The sequence below is a fragment of the Anabrus simplex genome, chromosome 3 (genome assembly GCF_040414725.1).
Source record: "Anabrus simplex isolate iqAnaSimp1 chromosome 3, ASM4041472v1, whole genome shotgun sequence".
In the NCBI taxonomy this organism is placed as follows: Eukaryota; Metazoa; Arthropoda; class Insecta; order Orthoptera; family Tettigoniidae; genus Anabrus; species Anabrus simplex.
Genome location: NC_090267.1, coordinates 146101734 through 146120746, shown reverse-complemented (window position 1 = coordinate 146120746; position 19013 = coordinate 146101734). Strand labels below are relative to the sequence as shown.

General features: G+C 37.6%; 1 protein-coding gene across 1 annotated transcript in view; it reads left to right on the top strand.

The window, feature by feature from the left end:
* LOC136866089 (vascular endothelial growth factor receptor 2) overlaps window positions 1-19013 on the top strand; it is a 254837-nt gene that overhangs the window by 30380 nt on the left and 205444 nt on the right. The window contains exons 5-6 of the mRNA XM_068226603.1: window positions 91-245; window positions 8922-9066. Of these exons, the coding sequence (XP_068082704.1) occupies window positions 91-245; window positions 8922-9066 (300 nt within the window). The remainder of the gene's footprint in view (window positions 1-90; window positions 246-8921; window positions 9067-19013) is intronic.

Sequence of the window (19013 nt, the reverse complement as noted above, 5' to 3'; positions counted from 1 at the left end):
ATATTTTTTGATACTGAAAAGTTGATTCAGATCATTGTAGAATCCCTTAAAGGAATGGGATTTAAACTGAATTAATATTTTATTGTACAGGTAAACCACGGGTGGATCTTCAGCTTAATAAGTCGTATGCTGCTGGAAGGAACTACAGTGTAATATGCACTGCAGAAGGTTATCCCATTCCAAATATCACATGGTACTTCAGACCATGTTATAAAACACAAGAATGCTCTTTTACAGCTCTGCCGGTAAGTAGCTCTGCTTATAACTTATTGTGTTTTTCTTTCTTTTTTGTTTTTCTTGCTCTATCTTTTCTAGTTGTACAGAATGAGGGAGTAGAGAATGGAAAGTCAGAAGATTATTGCTAAGAATTGTTAAGAAATGTTATTACTGAATATTGTATTATTGACCACTTGGATTATTACCAGCTTTTAATAATACAGGATGTTTCTAAATTAGACTGACAAACTTCAACATCAGATTTTTCTTTAAGAGACTCTTCTTTCAACACTTTGAAGACAGGCGCCGTGTGCCGTACATCAGTGGTAATGTTCCGTGGAGGACGAGCGATGTATACCATACGGCGTTGAGTTCCAGTGCTTATAAATCCGGATCAGTGTATTACAGACATTAGCAGAGTGCTGGAACACATTCTACAGTGCCTTTAGTTCATTAAAAACTGCCAGGTAGCAACACATCATCAGATACTAATTCTATTATGATACTAAGCTGGTACAATCAAGGCAGCTTCATAGCCGCGTGGTCTTGCGCGGCCGACGACTAGAGCCAATTTCCACAATTAATATATTTTTTCATTTCTCCATGTTTAGTATGTTTGTTGTGTTTCAGAAATGTATCATGGTGTGTGTGAATACGCAACTTTTCATGTTTTTCAACTGATCAGATGAATTAAGTATGGATGTACAGGGTACTAAATTGAATCTAGAAAGAGAATGTAATACCCAATGACTGGAAGCAAGGAGTCATCATCCTATTGTTGAAAAAAAGGTGATAGAAAGAAATGTAATAACTACAGAGGTATAATTCTGCTGTCACATGGCCTCAAAATCTACGAATCCATCCTTGAGAGCAGGATTAGAAAATATGTTGAACCTACACTTGAGGAGGAACAGTATGGATTTAGACCTCATAGATCAACTATAGACCTCATTTTTGCCACCAGAATGCTCTATGAGAAGTATTGGGAGAAAGGTAAAACACTTATAACTGTTTTTCTGGACATCGAGAAAGCATATGACTATGTACCATGCAGGCATATATGGGAATGCTTGAGACATAAGAAAGTGCCCGATGACATCATAGCACGAGTACAACGATTATATGACGAAACCAAGTGTTGTGTCCAGGTCCAGGATGGAAGGTCAGGTTGGTTTGAAACGAAGAGTGCAGTCCAGCAAGGAAGTTGTTTTTCACCACTTCTCTTCATAATCATAATGGATGAAGTTTTAAAAGCGGTTAAGAGAAAGGATCCAACAACTAATGCCCTGGTTTTTGCTGATGATGTAATGGTATGGGATGAGACAGAAGCGGAAGTACAAACTAGACTAGATCTCTAGCATGAAGCTTTTACAACCTTAGGTCTCAAAATCAGCAAAACGAAGACAGTTAGTTGGCTTGGTGATGACGTGATGAGTAGAAACTCTCCAACTGTTCATCTAAGAATTGGAGATGAGGAGATGGATATTGTAGACAACTTCCAGTATTTAAGTAGTGTTCTGTCATCGGACAATACCATACATCAAGAGATTAGTAACAGAATACAGAAAGCTTCCAAATTCTATCACACTGTACGTCAAATACTTTGGGATGAAACATTTCCGTTAGTTTCCAAGATCAGCTTGTACAAAATATATCTAGTACCTATATTGACGTATGGCTTGGAAGCAGCAACACTTACTGGACCAACAAAGAGTTGTCTTCAGGCAACAGAAATGAAGTTCCTCCGTTCTTGTCTACAAAAAACAAAAATGGATAAAATAAGGAATGTGAATATCTGACATCAGCTTGGATTGGAAAGAAGCTTGCTGGAGACTCTAGAAGTGAATAGATTGCAATGGTATGGTCACATGAAAAGAATGAACCCTAACAGGACTCCTCGAACATACTTTGACCACAATGTTCCTGGGAAGAGACCAAGAGGAAGACCTTATGATCTTTGGGAAAAACAGATAATGAAGGACCTTGAAATTAGAGATGTGAACTGGTGCCGCATATATGAGCAGCATCTGTGGATGGATAGAACAAACTGGAGGAGGCTCGTACACAACCGCACCCGGCTTGCTGGAGCAAAGAAATGATGATGATGATGATGATGATGATGATGATGATGATGATGATGATGATGATGATGATGATGATGATGATGATGATGTTGTGAAAATAAAAAAATTGAAAGTAGAAAAAAGGTTTTTAAAAATTCGAAACCGACTTTCAACCTATTAGGTCGTGTTACCTACATTTAGCACGTGTTGAAGAGATGTTAAGTACAGAACAAAAATGGCCAACCAGACACCAGGTATGCATGCATAGCTCAAACATTGCTGAATCCAAAATAGGTTTGTGAATATAAGGTTATCAGTTATTTTTGTATAAAAATGTGAAAACGCACTAAAATGCTCAGTTTACAGTGTAAGATCTAACTTCACCTGCTCAGTCTTCAATATGTTAAGGAATCTACAACAAAGTATTTTGTCATTAATGGGTCAAGTGTACAGATGGTGTTAATTAAATAGTTTTTTGAAAATAATTAGTGAATTTAATGGTAGGAATCAGAGACAGCTTGTTCGGGGCTGAGAAGAAATATACTCATTGTGATAAGATGTGATATGAGTGAGCTTTGAGGCACACAGATTTTGTGTGGTATTCTGCATCACTTCTGTTTATATTTGCTGCAACTCATCCTCTAGATCGTGCAAACACGTAGGCTGCTAAGTTGGCACTCCAGTTGGTCCCAGGCATGTTCGATGGGCAATAAACCTGGCGATCGGGCAAGTCATGGAAGTGTAGCAATATTGTGGAGGCATTCCTGTAATTCCTTTGCTGTGTGTGATCGAGCATTCTTCTGCTGGAAAGTGCCTCTTGGAAGCCCTAGCATGCAGGGAAACACAAGTGGCTGCAGGACGTCCTGCACATATCGCTGTGCTATCGGCTACAGATGACTGACTCTTGTATGTGATTGTCCCTCAGGCCAGCACACTAGCAATGGGGATAATACATCATGTCACAGCTTAGGCAGGATTGAGGCACTCACCATGAGACCTCCAGACACAAGCATGGTTGTTAGCAATGTACGAAGAGAACCAGGATTTGTCACTAAAGACACTACTTCCAGTCTGTAGCTGTCCAAGTCACTGTAAACTGAGAAGGCAGTGGGTGAATGTGATTTTTTATCAATGGATTTAGATCTGTAAAAACTGCAATTGATGTGGTGAGCACTCATTTTATGAAGATAGCAATGTGTGTAGATGTAGAGCTTGTCTGTTTATGATTTCATTTTGTCCTGGCCTCTCCTAGCTCTTAGGTAAGAGGTCACATCAGTCTGTCATTTCATTTATCGTTGTGGAGTTTGTTTGTTTGTTTGTTTGTTTGTTTGTTTGTTTGTTTGTTTGTTTGTTTGTTTGTTTGCATTTTCCTCCATCCTTCCGAGCTTCATAACATATAATTTATATTAAAACAGGCTACCCTCACACAATCTCTATTCCAGACAACAGTTTTGCTTGCACATACCCTCTGCTGCTTGGCTCAAGGGTAATCCATATTTCAGATTCGATTCAAATGGAAAACGGTCACAGTTTTGGCTATATTATTCCCCTGCAACTTCTAGATAATACCAGCAGCTGAAATTTTGCATGTTGTCTTCTGTTAATTTATAACATAGGTGAAAAATATGTCATAGGATTTTGCCATGACAAGGTAGACCAATCCCTTATTTAAAAAAAAAATCTAGTTATTGACCTTATAATTGCAAATCAACCCTGAAAGGCATTAAGCAGGGACAGATCCCAGCTCCTGGGATTTCAACTCATGACTTACTGTACTTACGTTACTCGGTTTGAGGACCAAAGTATAAAGTGCTCAACATTATTCTCACAGACATAAGACACAATGATTTAGATGATCTATACGATGACTCATATACCTTACCTTGGGATGACATCGACTCAAAAGTTAACAGATTCTACTCATTTGTCTTGAACTTGTATGATGAACATTCTCCAAAGATGCAGGTAAGATTTACTTGCCCCTCTTCTCCCTAGCTGACGACAGAGATAAGATCTGCTATAGCCAGCTGTGACAGTTGGTACAGATAATACAGATGCATATATGACAAAGAGAACTTTGAGCAATACAGGAAACTTAGGAACAAAGTTAAACAACTAATTTTAGAAACAGTAGATGCCACTACTTTCGACAGTTAGCTGCAGATAATAATGTAACACAAACCTGGAAGAAGCTATGATCTTTGGGCATAGTTACAGCCACAGAGGAGCACATCTCCACCATATCTCTATATACATTAAATAATTATTTTTCTCAGCCAAGAGTTGGACTGGTTCTATTACCTGTTAATCCCACGAGCTCTGCATACCATTCTGAACAAGACCAGTTCTCTTTCCACACTGTTAGTGCAAATGATTAAATGTTTGCTGTACTCTATCACTTCCCATGCGATAGGTAATAATGGTATCACTATAAAATTGATTAAAAACATCATCAGGGCTGCACTGCCAATACTTCATGTGTTAAACTACCGCCTGACTGATGTAGTATTCCCTGATGTTTGGTAAGACGCACTAGTAAGACCTATCCCGATAAACACTACCTTGGATTCTCCATCAAATTCCCACCCCTCTTGAAAGCACTCTAACATCTGATTCTTGCACAAATTATCGAATATCTGACCCAGAATTTCCTCTTTTACCCTTTTTAATTCAGCTGTAAAACAGGACATAGTACAGCATTACTGCAAGTTATGGATGATATTAGACATGAAATAGACCAGCAATATATGACTATAGCAACACTACTGAACCTAAGCTGCCTTTGAACAGTTAGCCCTGAGTTACTACTGCACAAACTCCATAGTGTCATCTTTAATGGGACATATCTTAAATTTTTTAGCTCCTACCTCACTGACCACTAGAAATGAGTGTCAGTGGGAACAATGTACCAGTGCACTCATAATGGCATAACAAGGCAATAAGTGTCCCGCAGGGGTTGATTTTGGGTCCACTTTTGTCGTTAGTATGAACGACATAGACATCACATTGAAATATAGCAAATACCATATCTATGCAGATGATCTTCAGATTTATCATCATTCATATCCACAAGACATACAGTACATGTAGCCATTGACAGAGTAAATTTTGACTTACGATGACTCACTGACTATGCCAAAAATAACAGCTTGTTAATAAATCCAACTCCTTAACTTGTTAAAAAGTAGACATGTTCCCCAAATTATTATGTTAAATAGTACTGTCATGCTCTATTGTATGTCAGTAAGAAAATAGGTGTTATAATCTCTGACACACTAAATTGGACTGAACAAGTGACAAATACATGCCACAAAGTTCAAAAATCTCTTTTTTTTTTTCTTCTCTCAAATGCTAATCTACTATATTTCTTAAACATCTTAAAATACACCAGTACAATCCCTAATATTGTTCTAGACTACTGCAAAACTGTAATTAAAATATCTCAAGACAGTAATAAGATGCTCAAACAGAGTTTAAACACTTGTATTAGATTTATATTTAAGCTGTGACATGATTGCCACATTTCACTTTATTATAGAGAGTTGTCATGGCTTCATGTGCATGAGTGTTGCAGTATCTACACGTTGTCCCTTCTGCATGAAGTTCTAAACTTAAGTCTTCTTTAATTATTTCTCCTCCTGTCATAACCACCACACACGATCTAGCTCCACTTTAACTATATCTCTGTCATTCCAAGACTTACAACTGCTCCTTCATAGTCACTGCCACTAGGCAAACATTAGAGATTTGCATTCTCATAGGAGATTTAATATGCCTTGCCTAAATCACTTGCTGAATGCTTCTAGCTGACTTGTTTGGTGAATGAAGTGTAAATGAGTGCATGAATGAGCATATTTTCCTAAAAATTAAAAAGGTATTTGCTAGCTATAGGTTTTTCATTCTTTTATTATTACTATTGTTAGTTTTATAATTGTTATTATCTTCATTTATTGTAATATTGTACATTCTATAATTATTTATATTATTGCTACCTCCATATTTGCTATTAGGATTACATTATTATTTTTTTTTACATGATTTATTGTAAATGTTTTACTGTTTCCGTTACATAATTGTTTAACATTGTATTTAAGTGTAAGAGAGGGCCTTGAACCCTAACTTCAAAGGCTAATTACTTGATTACTAAAATTATTACTAAACCTTAATGATTATAGATTTATTTAAGTAAATTACAAGTAAAAATTACATAATGATTATGAGTAAAAGTTATTAAAGAAGTATTAGTTACACATACAGTCAAACCTGCCCTTATGGACACCTTTATTCAGCAGACACCTTGTATGGATATTTCTCTACAGAACCAATTTTATTTTATATAAGGCACGTGTTAAATAAGCCTCATTTAAGCAGACATCTCGAATTCTGGGCTGCGGACATCGCCATTACTCATGTCCACTTGTCTTAACCGAACACTTAACGCGTTCCAGGACACTTTCTTTGCACATGGTATGTTAATCTTTCTCTTTATATCACTCTGCAGACATAGGGGGATTCCCTTTAAGTATTTGTACTATTTCAAGTCCAAGAAAAAGTGAGATGAAGTGTACATAGGAATGCTGAAGTAACCGTGAAGTTAATAGTTCTGTACAGGGCTCTTTCCAAGGCTTTCATTAGGGTCGTCTTGTGCTCTACTTAGTGTACAATCTGAGAATTCTAGTTGGGCAGAAATGCCACCAGTGACTGCTTACTCGTAAGTTACCAAGGGATTTTCCTGCATATCTTGCATCATTCTATTCATAATTCAGATTGTCTCTGATAAGGCTGCGAGTTAAACTTGACAAAAGAGAGACTATCATTTGCTGACGGTTGAGGCAGAAATACCATAGTATTTCAATCACCCAGTAAACATGAGTAGGAGGGGCAAGCGTGTTTGAGCTCGAGACAAGAAAAAAATATAGTGCCTGGGACTTTCAGTGATAAAAACTCCCTGAAAAATTAAACTGTGGGAATACACAATTGTAAAGAGTAGAAATGACGTTTTAAGTGAGTGGGAGGAGAATAGGAATCGAGGAATGAAAGGAAAGTGGGAGTCAGTTTTTTCAGAAGTGAATTTTGCAGTATGTGAGTGGTTCAACTGTGTTTGAGCAAAGAAACTGTGAGTGAGTGGGCCAATGTTACAAGAAAAATTGTGAGAAATCGCAAATAACCTGAAAGTTGAGGTTTATTGAATAAATAATTTTTTGTGTCATGCTGCATCATTTATTCCCTTTCCAAGAATATTTCAGTAAAGAAAAGTGTGCTAAATTTGTACACCCAACTAAAAGAGTACTTCAAATGAATGTAAAAGCTGCAAAATCACTTGTAATATCTCCCAGATAAATGAAGGGCTTAGTAGAATAAGGGTGTATCCCTCAAAAGTGTACTTTTGAGATATTTAGCATTTTCTTAGATTGTGTGTAACTTTATCAAAACAATAAGATTGGATAGGGTTATGTAGGTAGTGTATTAACTTCCTGCAAATACAGGGCAGATATGTTGATTATTCTTGACTAATGACATATAGATGATATTGTGGACTAAAATACACATTTTCAAATACAATAGAGAAAACAATAACTGTAAATAACATCATGCTCGTTATTTTCCCTTGTTTCATTTCCATTGTCTGATTTCAAATTTTGATGAAAGCCGTGGTGAATGGAGGGTACAAACTTCAACATCGAGATTATATCACACAGTTTAACAGGTTTGATGGGGCTACCATTAGGATACTTTGGTTCCAGAACAGTGTTGTTTATTTTCTTTGCCTTATGTTTGACCTTCTGCAGACTTCTGGTAATGTAGTGGCCTATGTGGTATGTGAACTGTACATGCACTTTCTGCCCTCCCTGGAAATCTCAGAACAGATGCCTTTCGGAAGTCCATGCTAATGCCAGAAAGGTTTTTGTTTCTTCTTAGCTTTTTGTTAATGAAATTAAACTGACAAAATACTCTTTCTGCTTTTCCACTACAGCGGATGGTTAGTTTTTCCTTGCATTTTGGATCAGGTTCGCCCATTCTTCAGGGATGCAAATGTATTGCATACACTGCTTTAACTGTCCAATGATGCCAGTGCATGATAAGCAAGTGTGGACAGAAGGAATGACAGGAAGAAGAGTAAAGGATAGACATGGAAGTTCAAAATGACCAAGATAAACTCCACATATGAATGGATGAAAACCATAACGGTATAAGTGACATTTTTTAAAAAATGAGTTAAGTGCAGGATATAACTCCAGGAGGATGTATCCTTTCACCAGCAAAGAGATACAAGTGATAGCGGCAATATTCTGCACTCTAGTGATGGGTGGTATAACTACAAATAGCATGCTTTATATGAGTGGCGACGATGTTTAAATGCCTTTTTCTCTGAATGACCAAAATGCTACTTATACCGTTATGGTTTTCATCCATTCATATTAACATTCTGCTTGTCTTAGATGGGCTCTTTCATCATCAATTCCTATTTTTCCAGACTTACTTCTTTTTAGTCCCTGGCAAGATCATTTCTGCTTTCTAGTTCAGGAGGACAGGCACCCCCTATTCACTGAGGAGATAATTTATCATGGCAGAGAGACATGCCAGAAAAACAGTTATGATGTACAGTATGACTCAACAGTATAACTTAATTTTCTGTTGCAGGCATCAGACTATATCACTGAACAGGTTGATGATGCCAATGTAAGGTCTACACTGAATATATTAGCCAATGTATCAGGAAATTTAAACTGTTCTGCTGCCAATGACATGGGAGAGAATAGTGAAATATCAGGATTCCTTGTAACAGGTAAGTATCCTGAATTTTTCAGAACAATTTTTTGTGTTCCATTCTGAGGCATGGCTCCTTGACTGATTGGTCATGTACTGGCCTTAAGTTCATTAGACCTTGGTTTGATTCCTACATCTGGTTAATTTCTTAATCCTGGGATATAGATGTTTGTAATCATCTTCATACACACATTCACCTACATACAACACATTACACTACTAACTACAGCAGAAACATGCTATAGTGAATACATTCCTCCATGTGAGGTTAATGTTAAGAAAGACCTTCAGCTGTAAAACAGGGCTCTAATAATAATGGTGTGTGGCCTCTGGAGAGGCCTGGTGCAAGTCTTTGGATTTGATGCCTGTAGGCGACCTGCTCATTGTGATGAGGATGAAATTATGATGAAGATGATACATACACCCAGTCCCCGTTCCAGGGGAATTAACCAATTATGGTTAAAATTCCCAACCCTGCCGGGAATCGAACTCGGGACCCCTGTGACCAAAGGCCAGCAGGTTAACCATTTAGCCATGGAGCCGGACTAAATACACATCAGTGCTGACCCCAGATAACAGATAAAATGACCAGAAAGAAAAAATAAGTAATAGTGTTCCTTTCTTAGAAACTGGTGCTGATATAGTTATGAATCAGGACTTCCAATGTGTTTGAATAAAAAGTAAGCTCACCAGGCAAAAAATTACTCACCCTAGTGTGCATACACAGATGGATCGTTAAGTCTCTACAGATGGTGCAGTGAACGAGTCCTGTGTTCAACTGCATGCACACTGCCTCTACATGAGCATAAGGCAGTAGTGGTCAGTGAGATATTGATGTTTCAAGTGAACACTGTACGTCAACATGGGTAGATGTAAGGATGTGACAGACTGGCAAAAAGGGGCAATCATGTTTGGTCTTGCCCATGGCTGGATTTGTAGGTGTTTTGCAGCGGACTGTTCAACTGTCTACAAGCAGTGGTATGCTACACGTGGCCATGAAACACAATGTCAGAATTGTGGTCGGAAAAATATCCTGACTGAGAGGGACAGGAGACGCATTTCACAGCTTGTGAAACAAAATTTCTTCCAAACCCGACAGGAATTACTGCAGTAAGTGAATGAAGGTCCATCCCAACCTGTTGGCGAGAGAATATTGCGATGGGAGGTACATGCCATGAACATCTGGAGTCGGTCACCTCACAGGAGGCCATTGCTCACATAGGCACCTAAAGCTGCACGTCTTCAATGGGCTACAAATCATGGCAGAATGTACTATACGCACACTTTTTCTTGAGCCTGATTTTTACGGGGTGAGGAGCAAGGAGGGAGTGCTGCCAGTTCCGATTATACTGTGAACTGGATGGAAATGAAATCTGAATTGAATCGATAATATGATCGATCGATATGAATTTTCTAAACATTTATTATCTTACGTCAACAATTGTGTCACACATACATTATTTAACATTATATAACATTTCTCAATGCGAATCTTGTTACTAGCATGAATTATATAGTTTGGCTTTGCTGTGTAAACAACAACAGTACTAGTTTGCAAAGTGTACGCCAGATGTCGCACAGCGATGAATGAGCGATTCATAGTCTGTGTTTCATAGGTTGCCGATATGGATGTTGAAGATAACCGAGGTCTACCGATTCAGCACTAGGGAGCTCCGGGCTCAAGAAAAAGTGCGTGTATAGTAATGTGTTCTGATGAATCATGTTTTTGCCTGTATTCCAATGACACACATTGTTGAGTGCACTGAACGCCAAATGAAGCATTTCATCCTGGATGTGTGCAAGGTCAGGTTCAAGCTGGAGGTGGGTCTGTGATGTTTTGAGGGTGTTTTTCGTATCACGGATTGGGCCCGCTCCCTGACGTGACCATTAATATGAACCAGCATGTTTATTTAAACATTGTGGATGATCCAGTGTTGCCGTTCAGTCAACACCTGCATGATGAGCGGAAAGCCTAAGATTCACCACCATCTAGCACCACGATGACGTCACGCAAAGCCGAACATAGCCGACTCCGCTCCGACCCGGAACAGTATCTTACTCCAGCACCCGATAGAGGCCAGCGGTTGCGAGCACAATGGGACTCCCATTGTCATAATTTAAGAAAATACTGACATATATACTTTCACTGTAGTATGCATTTTATAAATGATGAAATGAGATCATCCCCAGTAGTAATAGTTATTGAACATTGTTCAAAATAACTGGACGTATATTTTAAAATCTGAAGTTTTTTCTTCAGAAATATACGTATGAAGTATGCCTACACAATAAATTTCATACTACTGCAAATATCACTTTGTCAGAAACATAATGCCGAACTTGAGTGGGACAGAAATATGCCATAAAATAATTGTATTCAGAACTCAAATAAAGAAAGAAAAAGATAATATCCACCTTTTCAATACTATATATTACGTGAAAATTTTACATTTTTGTTAAATCATCATGTTTTTTGTACATCTGGTACCGGTTTTGACAAGATTCCATGTCATCATCAGCCAAGAACAATTACACAAAGACAAAATACATTAATCATGACTCCCATAGTAATATCACAATAATAGTTCGAGAAATATACATAATAAAGCTAAAATGATATTTATATATACAAGCTGATTGTCAGTGAGATAAAAATGGTTGTTTTTCTATAGGGTGTACACCTTAGTATTACTAATTAAAAGAATGACTAGTTAAAATAAATTAATTCTACTTGTAGCAAAAAACAATTGTCAGCTTTGATCTATGTTGCTTCTAGCTGTTGAACAGTCGGATTCATTTTATAAGGCTTTATGGCGATGTTTGACATATTAAAAGAAGTGAACAAACATTTAGTCAGTGTGTTCCATATGAATAAGTGCACATTAAAAAGTAAAATTATTCTTTTTCTTTCTTTATTACGAATCTTGATTCAATACAGAACCTGAAGAATGAAATTCTTAACGTTAAAAAAAAAGTATTCAGAACTGTTCTGTTAGTTTTGTGTCTTCAGTCAGAATCCTTAGAAAACACTCTGTAAATAAAGAATATTTATTCATTTCATGACAGCAAATGATATGTTTAAAATTCAGTGTAACTTTATTGTTAAAGTAAAAGGAATATTCGGTTAGATATCAGTTCTCATTAAATAATAAAAATTGTAATATACACAGTTTTTATTTGTGAATAGGTAGTTATCTCCCTGTCTCCCTAGAAATCATGTCTTTAGTTAATCTCAGTTTCAACCCAAACCTCGTAATTATCTCTATTTCTGTTTATGTCTCCATGACAGTGAGAAGGTGGTGGTGATTATTACTTTAAGAGAAGATACAACTGGGCAACCATCAACGCTTAACAAACTGATCACAGGAAGAAGTCCGACACTTCAACAAATGAAGGAATCGGCCAAAGAAAGACAAGGGTCACAAAGGGCGTGAATATGAAAGACTCCGTTGCATTCGCAGATGTAATAACGCCGCGGTTGGAAATGAACAAGATTTGACCAAGAGAAGTTGGACAGGACTGATGAAAGTGTGGAGTCTGGCACAACTAAGTGAAAGCAATGCCAGGACTCAGCTAAGAGCATCATGGTTGCCAACCCACACTCGCAAGCTGAAAGCCCCAGGGACCTCTTTTAGCCGCCTCTTACGACAAGCAGAGGATACCGTTGATATTATATTCTACAGACCCTGCAATCTCAGAAGGCTCCATGAAAGCCGTTATGTATTACCAACAATAAAGGCCACCACACACAGAAAGCTAGGCTAAGCTAAGCTAAGCTACGCGGTGTTGTGAAAAATATCGCTCCCAATGCATTTAAGTACGATGACACACACAGGTCGCTATGCTAAGCTATACTATGCGAAGCTAAGCTAAGCTAAACTAAACAGATCGCTAGGCAGGCGATTTTCTTGGCTGTAGCTGGCCTGGCGCATGCACTTTTCATTTCTGAGCAGTTGGTCTGGCGGGCTGTCGTGTGTGTTTAGTCGTGTCGTGTGAGTCTCTTCTGGTAGTACTTCGTTATTTTAATACAATGGATAACGGGCCAAAAGAAGAACGACTAATTGAGGAGGTAAAAATATATCCCTGCCTTTATGATATGTCATCAAATTACTACAGAGAAAGGAAAACTGTTGGCGGGAAATAAGTTCAGTACTTTAAATTGATTGTAGGTAGGTTATCATTTATAAATTAACTATATAATCAAAATTTCGACAGTTCTAATTGTTTGAGAAGAATACATTTTTCACATGGCTTTACACACATTTACAATTTAGCAGATACTGTTGACGTGCCTGTTTTGCAACTGTATGCCATATTCCTAAATATATCAACAGTTACTAAGAACGTGAAAGGTAAAATAATAACATATATTGTTTTAGGTAAGGAACTTAAAATATTTTTAAAATTGATGAAATTATAAGTGAATATTTGAGGTTATAAGAAAATAAGACCATTGGTTTTTGCGGTTTCCTTATAACCGCATAACTTTTGGTGGTGCTATTTGAGGTTCCAACCAGCCTCTGGGTTGATGGCCTAACAGACACAGATAAGACCGTCTCGATTTGTTATGTTTTGCAGCTAAGACATTATAAACATTTCACTAATAAAATGAAAAACATAACTGCGTTTGAAGCACAAGGACTAGGACAGTTCAATATGCTCATTCTTCATAAACAGATCTCCATGTGTCATTTCTTAATATACGTTTGGATGTGCATTAATAGCTTAAGTTTCCTTACAGCACACATTCAAACATTGACAGACAGGAAACATATCAACGTCAAGAGGTAACTGAAGTAGCCACCCAGATGAACGTGAGAGTCCGGAATGTGATGACCTACACTCCTTATCACATATATCTGATTCATAATTTGTTCCGTCCGCCCACACACCTACACAATCTCAGCCAGTCGAACCCCTTCGAAAAAAAATCATGCCACCGAGCAGTAGTGCAGAGAGAATAATTGATTATTTACAACAGTGAGACAATAAAAGTGCTGCCTAGCATAGTTTAGCTTAGCTTTTTATTCGTGTCATAGCACACCACAGCTTGGCATTGCTTAGCGTAGCATAGTGTAGCGTAGCTTAGCTTAGCTTTCTGTGTGTGGTGGCCTTAAGCCTATACAGTACTTCAGTGAAATTTTAATATTAAAGATGTCTAGATTGGATACTAATTCTGAGTTTGGCCGATGACCTAGCTGTTAGACCCCTTTAAACAACTACAAACAAACATTTCTGAATTTTAAAAAATAATGTGCATAGCTATAAGAGATGCAATAGGAAAGCAATAGTGCCATGGAATTTTCGTATTCTTCTTCCTTTTCTCCCACATCCTTGTGAAGTTGGGTGCCAACTGTGCAGCACATGTGGACTGGAGCCTGCTTTACGACCAGATGCCCTTCCTAACGCCAAATACTGTATATGTGGAGGGATGTATTCAATATTGAGAGTACAGAGTTAGTTGGCCATGCGGTTAGGGTCACGCAGCTGTTAGCTTGCATGCGGCAGATGGTGGGTTTGAATCCCACTGTCTGCAGCCCCGAAAATGCCTTAATGTGACGTTAAACCACTAGCAAAAACATCCACCCAGTCCCCGAATTAAATTAACTAGACGCAAAAAAAGCGACCCGGCCAGGAATTGAAAATATGATGTTCTGAAATGGAGGTCTTGACGCTGACCATTAAGCTACGGAGCTAATAGCAGCATAGAATAATATGTATTAAATAAGCATTTGTATGTGTTATGGCTATGCACATCAATTTTAAAAATTCAGAATTATATATCCAATATATAAATTTTTAATATTAAAATATACACTGAAGTACTGTATAGGCTTATTGTTGGTAATATATGACAGCTTTCATGGAGCCCTCTGAGTTTTCTTTTACAACTTGCTTTACGTCACACCGACACAGATAGGTCTTATGGCGACTATGGGATAGGAAAGGCCTGGGAATGGGAAGGAAGTGGCCGTGGCCTTAATTAAGGTACAGCCCCAGCATTTGCCTGATATGAAAATGGGAAACCACGGAAAACCATCTTCAGGACTGCCGACAGTGGGGTTCGAACCCTCTATCTCCCGGATGCAAGCTCACAGCTGCGCGCCCGTAACCGCACGGCCAACTTGCCCGGTACTCTCTGAAGTTGCAGGGTCTGTAGAATATAATATCCACGGTATCCCCTGCTTGTAAGAGGCAGCTAAAAGGGGTCCCCGGGGCTTTCAGCTTGGGAGCGTGGGTTGGCGATCACAAGGCCCTTAGCTGGGTCCTGACGTCGCTTCCACTTAGTTGTGCTAGGCTTCACACTTTCATCAGTCCTGTCCAACCTCTCTTGGTCAACTCTTGTTCATTTCTGACCCCGGCGGTATTACATCTGTGAATGCTACGAAGTCTTTCATTTTCACGCCCTTTGTGTCCCTTGTCTTTCTTTGGCCGATTCCTTCATTTGTCGAAGTGTCGGACCTCTTCCTGTGATCAGTTTGTTAGGTGTTCATGGTTGCCCAGTTGTATTTTCTCTTAAAGCAATAATCACCAACACCTTCTCACTGTCATGGAGATATAAACAGAAACAGAGATAATTACGAGGTTTGGGTTGAAACGGAGATTAACTAATGACGTCATTTCTAGGGAGATAACTAGCTATTCATGAATAATAACTGTGTATTTTATTGTACAACTTTATTATTTATTGAAAACTGGTATCTAAACGAATCTTCATTTTATATCAGTAATAAAGTTACACTGAATTTAACATATCGTTTGCTGTCATGAACATTTTTTTTTTGGGTAACAGTTAATAAAAATTCTTTATTTACAGAGAGTTTTCCAAGGATTCTGAGTGAAGATACAAAACTAACAGAACAGTTCTGAATAAAATTATTTTATGATATAGTCCTATCCCACTGAAGTTCAGCATTATGTTTCTGACAAAGTGATATCAAATTTATTGTGTACTTTGTATTTATATTTCTGAAAAGAAAAAGAACTTCGAATTTTAAAATATAGGCCTACTTCAAGTTACTTTTAATAATAACTACTGGGGATGATCTAATGTCATCATGCGTACTACAGTGAACGTGTATATTTCAGTATTTTCTTAAATGACTACTCTAATGCGAGTCCCAGTGTACGCGCAGCCGCTGGCCCCTGTCGGGTGCTACAGTAATAGACTGTTTCGGGTCGGAGCGGAGTCAGCTAAGTTTGGCTTTGCGTGACATCACGCGTGGTGCTAGATGGCCGTGAATCTTAGGCCTCCCATGATGAGCATGCTATTGATACCCCAATTTTTCAAGATGATTGTGCGGTGAGTTTATGATTGCCTAAGAAAGAGAAGCATATCTTGATGGATATTTTCTAGATTGGAACATCATCTCTGTTAATTAAGGTAATTATTATTTTCTTTATCTCCCTGTCATAAACCTCTTTTTGTGAGGAATAGCTCAGAAAATTTCCCTCTGAACTAGACTTTGGATTTTGTGTTGGTTAAGGTGAGTTGTATGAATTTGGTTAAGATCTTTAGTATTGAAGGTCTATGGATACAGTCATATGCCTTCATAAAGTCCACAAAGGTTATTGCAAGAGGCTTGTTTTGTTTCCTGTAATATACCATCATAGGTTATAAACTTCATGGTTCTGATCCGTATTGAATTGCAAGTACAATGTAATTATTAAATTAATGTAGTAATGGTCCACCTTTCAATACTATAATATGTAATATTCTAAATTACATTAATTAGGGACTAGTTTCGGCCTGGGCTGGCCATCTTCAGCCTTAATGTAAAACACCTAATAACTAAACATTGTGTGCATGTACATTTGTTTAGTTATTAGGTGTTTTACATTAAGGCTGAAGATGGCCAGCCCAGGCCGAAACTAGTCCCTAATTAATGTAATTTAGAATATTACATATTATAGTATTGAAAGGTGGACTATTACTACATTAATTTAATAATTACATTGTAATATACCATGACTAATTTTGACGTGATGATCTGTCCTGTGCAGCTTCCCCAAGGTCTGAAGCCTCCCTGGTATTCACCTAATTCTCATTTTAGTTTTTCTTTAATCGTACCTGATAGGATTCTTTAGAGAATCTTGTATGTGCAATCCAAGAGAAAGATACCTCTGTAGTTATCTGGATTGCTCTTATCTACATTATTGTGGAGTGGGTGGATTCTAGCTGTGGTCCAATGTTCAGAGAATTTTTCTGTTATCCAGATTTTTGATAGTGCTATGTATGTGTAGGCAGGTCCAAACTGTGTCACTGGCATATTTCAACATTTCTGCAAAAATTTGGTCTTCTCTGCAGACCTTCTAATTCTTCAACTCTTTGAGTGCTGCTTCCACCTCTTGGACTATTGGGGGTTTATGTGTTCAGGTATGGTCTTTATTGAAGTGTTTGTGTTAATTTTGAAAAGTTCCTTGAGTTATTTGCAGTTTAAAAGTTTATTGAATGCCTTTGCCATGATTTCAGAATTTTCCTTGTTACTGTGTGCCATTTTGCTCTCGTCACTGTTTGTACATGGGTTTAAAGGTGCTAAATATTTAGCTTGTTTTTTGAGAAATGGTATCAGTTCTTCTAAATTATCCATTAAGTTTATGGTTCATGTAGTTTCTTGATATGTGTTATTTCTGTTTAATTGGCATAACAGACCTGATATTTGCCGTCAGAATGCTAACAGAGAAGCACTGCGGATATGGTAAGAACTTAGGTACCGTATGGTTTTTATGGACATCAAGAAGGCCTACAACAATGTGCCTAGAGAGATTATCTGCGAATGCCTAGAACGTACACGTGTGCCAAACTTCCTGATCAATAAAGTAAAGATACTTTGTCAAAAGTGCTTAAGCTTTGTCCAAGTGGGGGATGGAAGATCAGATTGGTTTGAAATCAAAAGAGGAGTCCAGCAGGGAAGTGCCTTGTCACCACTCCTGTTCATCATTGTTATGGATAGGATCAAAAAATCCTTCAAAAAATATTGAAAACAGCCTAGCACTCTAATATTTGCATATGATGTTCTGATCTGGAGAGAAAATGAAGGAGAAATACAGAAGAAACTAAATTTTTGGAATGATGAGTTTAAAGAATATGGACTGAACATCAGTAAAACTGTTGAATTGACTGTCAACAGGAAAGGCACAGATTCAAACATTTTCCTAGAGGGAACTCTGTTACAGACTGTTTCTAACTTCAAATACCTTGGAAGTATCATTTCAAAAGAAAAGACAGTAAACCAAGAAATACTTAATAGGACTCAGAAAGCTTCTCAATTTTATTTTCAAGCGAGAAATGTACTCTGGGATGATGAAATACCCCAGAAAGCAAAACTGACCATGTTTTATGCCTACTTCATTCCAATGGGCTCGAATCATTGTTTTTATTTGTTTGGCTTACTGTTTGTTCGAGGATATCCCAAAACTTTTCTACTTATTCTCTGAACTTTGTTAGAAAAGTTTTCTTATTAGTAGGGAAATGGGCGTTTGTGATGGTATACATTTCGTTCATTGTTCTTAAGGTTATGGCTTGAAAACCAAATATAAAGTCTATTATTTTTAACATTCCAAATGACCCTTTCTCCTAGTTTCTTATTGTAAATTCTGCATAATTGAGATCTGAATGATTCTTCTGTCATGTTTCTCATCTCCTGGAGCCTGCTATTAAAACTTTCTATTTATCTAGTTTGTCCGTAAAGTTCTTGAGTATTCCAATTGTTAGTAGAGAATTAGTATTGTGTGCTGTAATGTATTTAATCTGGTTATGTTTGATCCTGTTGTTGTGTGGTCATGTATGTTTGAATGATCGCAGGTACTCCTTCTAAGTATCTTAATTTGATGTAGCCATTTCCTGCTTTCGTATTGGGCAGGATGGTAGAATTGTTTTCCTATAAGACATTTCCACATTTGACTTTCAAAGGTATTCAGCCTTGAGTGGAGCAAGTTCCAATTTACAACTACGGTTGTTAACTG